We start from the raw sequence: 3859 nt of genomic DNA, 5'->3' as shown, positions 1-3859 counted from the left end.
TAAGCTGGTCCTTTGCTGGTTTAAACGGGTCCTTTGCTGGTTTTAGCTGTCCTTTGCTGGTGTATGCTGGTCCTTTGCTGGTTTAAACTGATCCTTTGCTGGTTTATGCTGGTCATGTGCTGGCAAAGGACCAGCATACACCAGCAAAGGACCAGCTTAAACCAGCAAAGGAGCAGTTTAATCCAGCAAAGGACCAGCTTAAACCAGCAAAGGAGCAGTTTAATCCAGCAAAGGACCAGCTTAAACCAGCAAAGGAGCAGTTTAATCCAGCAAAGGACCAGCTTAAACCAGCAAAGGAGCAGTTTAATCCAGCAAAGGACCAGCTTAAACCAGCATCCCAGCCTCAAAACATACCTAACCAGCATATGCTGTTTTTTTCAACAGGGAATGCGAATAGCTTTCTGGAAAAGCAGTGTCAGGTTTTTCCTGTTGTATTATTACAATGATTTCTAAATTCTGGGGCCTCACGACTGAACACGCAGTTGGCACGAATGACAGCATTGTCATGCTTTAATCCATTTAAAAGATTTTAAACATGTATTATTATTAATTATATTGTTATTACTACTACTACAATATTATAGATTTTAGTCCTTTTGCAATTTCCTTTGTTTCCTCTATCGTTTTAAAGAATTCATTTTCATTATTTATTTTTCATTATCATTTTTATTATTGTTATTAAAATAATTTATTGAGAAATTTGCAACATCTATAAATAATTAAAAGTGTGTACAGAACATATATTCAGTTTTATAAATTACACTTTTAAGTGAAATGTTTACTTTTTGTAAGCTGTTGAAACCATGCATGAGACACCAGATCTTCTGCTGCTTTTTTTTCAGGTTTCTTTTTATTATGGATTTGCCCTTGCATTTAAATATCTCCTTCAAAACAGTAGTGATGTTAAAGCAAGGTATGTTCTTTAACACTTATCAAACACTGCTTTTCATCAGGAGCCGGTAGTCTGATTATTTCTCTCAATGCTAACTTTCTCTCTTCTTCTAGAAAAAGGCTGAAAGCTATGGAATCTTTGATTGGATTGATCCAGAACTTCCCATACCCACAGCATGAGAAACTTCAAGAGGACATGGAAAGGGCGCGTGCCAAGTTTAGACAGGTAATGTCATCAAACATGCCCCATCATCTCTTTGTTAGAATGCAAGCTGACTGTTTCTAATTGGTTATTTTAACTGTTAATTATCTAAATAATATCTGCCTAACATATTTCATCTCTACAGGTGTGCTCTTTGCTGAACGTGGCAACAGACTTTAAAGAATATGTGAGTGGATCAACGGGAATGTCCTTCTAAGACGACAGGAGCCTTACAGCAGCCATGGTGATGATCTGCAGACAGACAGTACTGATGAGGGGGTTTGTGGTGCTCACGTGCAATGTGTACACGAGTGGACTGTTATCACTCTCACTGGACTTGTAATTCAGAATTCTGGAACAGTTCTTCAAGCTGAATTCTAGAAAACAGAGTGGAAGCGTTTGAATTGTATTCTTAGGCGTTTGAGAGTTTTAAAGTGAGAAATAGCAGCAGTAATACGAGTTCATTTAATATACAAGACAAACCAAAGTCAGCGTCTTCATAAGAATATTCCATCTCCTAAGATGGTTTTTAATATTTTTTATGGACAAAGCTGTTTAAAAAGAAGACGAGAAACCCCGTCTTGTGGTGAAACTGGGAGAATGGTTCTTGCAGTTAGGTGGCACCGCCTGCTGGCAAACTGCAGGATTGTTACTTATGACATTAGAATCAATTAAAATCAGAAATGAAATGGTTATAAGCAGCACAGACAGTTTTGCAAGAAATGTTTTACAATTTTGACTGTAGAATGCTTTACTGGTGAGTCTACATCTACATTAAAAGACATTTCAGAATAAAGTAAATGATGAACGTGCATTATGATGATGTGTGGCGGTCTAAATTATGATCCATATAATTATGTTATTATTAATAGTAATAATAATAACAATGACTTTTTCAAATACTTTTTATTATTATTAATAATACTTATTTTTGTTGATGCTTTTTCCTTTGTCCTTTATTAGTTCAAGATGTCATAAATCCTTTAGATACAGTATATTGTAATAGAGATCTATTTTTAAAGATTACATAATCCAGAGCTGGTGGATTAGATTGATTTGACATTACACATCTGCCGTTTGCAGAAATCCCATTTACCTTTAGTTAGTCTTAGTTAACCAGCCCTAAATCCTAAGAAATTCCTTTGCTGGGTTCCTCAGTGCTATTTCACGTTTGGTCAGCAGAGTCTCCTGGCAGATAGTTTTCCTCCCCTCTCCTGGGTCCAGAATGGGGACAGTTGCTGTGGGTGCACCAATGATGTAGTGGGGCCCGTGCGAGAGGCCAGGGAGCTGCGCGATGCACTCTGGTTTTGTTCTGCTCCCCTCACACTTTAAGTCTGAGGTGCAGATCAGAATTCAGGCAGACAGGAGTTGGCAGGATATAAGAGGGTGTTTCTAGAGATGGCAGCTGGTCTACGCTGTGGGCAGCAGCAGGTAAACACTAGGCCTGTTGGCGGCACCTTCTGAGCCCTGACAGATAAAACCCTGCTCTTCCCTGAAGACCTCCAGTCAGCTGCTACATCGGTCATTTTGTGCTGGTGGAATCATACAAGGTTTGGTTTAGGCATTAATTGGAAGCCAGAACTACATATATGTGACCCTGGCCCACAAAACCAGTCTTAAGTCGCTGGGGTATATTTGTAGCAATAGCCAAAAATACATTGTATGGGTCAAAATGATTGATTTTTCTATTATGCCAAACATCATTAGGATATTAAGTAAAGATCATGTTCCATGAAGATATTTTGTACATTTCCTACTGTAAATATATTAAAACATTAAAACATTAATTTTTGATTAGTAATATGCATTGTTAAGAACTTCATTTGGACAAATTTAAAGGCGATTTTCTCAATATTTAGATTTTTTTGCACCCTCAGATTCCAGATTTTCAAATAGTTGTATCTCGGCCAAAGCCACATATTGTCCTATCCCAACAAACCATACATCAATGGAAAGCTTATTTATTCAGTTTTTAGATGATGTATAAATCATAATTTCGAAAAAATTTACCCTTATGACTGGTTTTGTGGTCCAGGGTCACATATTATAAAGCAGTGGACAATGAATATCACTGCATTAGAAAATAACTAGAAATGAGTTAAAGATAAAGTCAAACCAAGTGCCATTTGCAAACAAATGATGCTAGAGCTTTTCTCTGAACTGACTTTCACGAAGCTGAAATGAGTACTTTTTGCTTTAAAACAAGTGGCATTGAATTGATTTTATAGGATGGACACATCACGTTCACTCAGGTAGTTCATCACACAAACTATGAATGTAATGATTCACAACCACAAAGTTTCACAATGCTGTTTCACAATCCACAATTTTGTTCTTTAAAATAAACCCACCTTGGTTTGATATTTTGTAAACCTATACAATGATTTAATGATTCTAGTACATTTTTAAGTGTGGTTCAAGTTTTCAAATACTTTAGCAGCCAGTGTATATTATGTTCAAGAAATACTATAATTCAACAATTAAAATTCAGTCGTTTACTCATTCTTTGTCATTCCAAACCTGTACAAAAGAAGATAATTTGGGGTTGAAACAACACTGGATCCCATTGACTTTCATTTCTCATTCAAATTTGATATTTTTTATCCTCAGTCAGTCACACAGGTTTAGATCGACATGAGGGCGAGTAAATGATGGCAGAATGTTCATTTTTGGGTGAACTATCCCTTTAATGTTTTCATATTGTGATGTTGTATAATTAGAGTCCATGAGTGTCAGTAGAGTCTACTGTAGAGTGTTAATATTTGT

General features: G+C 36.5%; 1 protein-coding gene across 1 annotated transcript in view; it reads left to right on the top strand.

The window, feature by feature from the left end:
- lto1 (LTO1 maturation factor of ABCE1) overlaps positions 1–1900 on the top strand; it is a 2853-nt gene extending 953 nt beyond the window's left edge. The window contains 3 exon segments of the mRNA XM_071582411.1: positions 843–913; positions 1006–1117; positions 1239–1900. Of these exon segments, the coding sequence (XP_071438512.1) occupies positions 843–913; positions 1006–1117; positions 1239–1310 (255 nt within the window). The 3' untranslated portion in view covers positions 1311–1900.
- Positions 1901–3859: the final 1959 nt, after the last annotated feature.

This window comes from Sinocyclocheilus grahami, unplaced genomic scaffold (assembly GCF_001515645.1).
Source record: "Sinocyclocheilus grahami isolate Dianchi unplaced genomic scaffold, SAMN03320097.WGS_v1.1 scaffold184.1, whole genome shotgun sequence".
In the NCBI taxonomy this organism is placed as follows: domain Eukaryota; kingdom Metazoa; phylum Chordata; class Actinopteri; order Cypriniformes; family Cyprinidae; genus Sinocyclocheilus; species Sinocyclocheilus grahami.
This window is presented reverse-complemented; position numbering and strand designations above follow the sequence as displayed.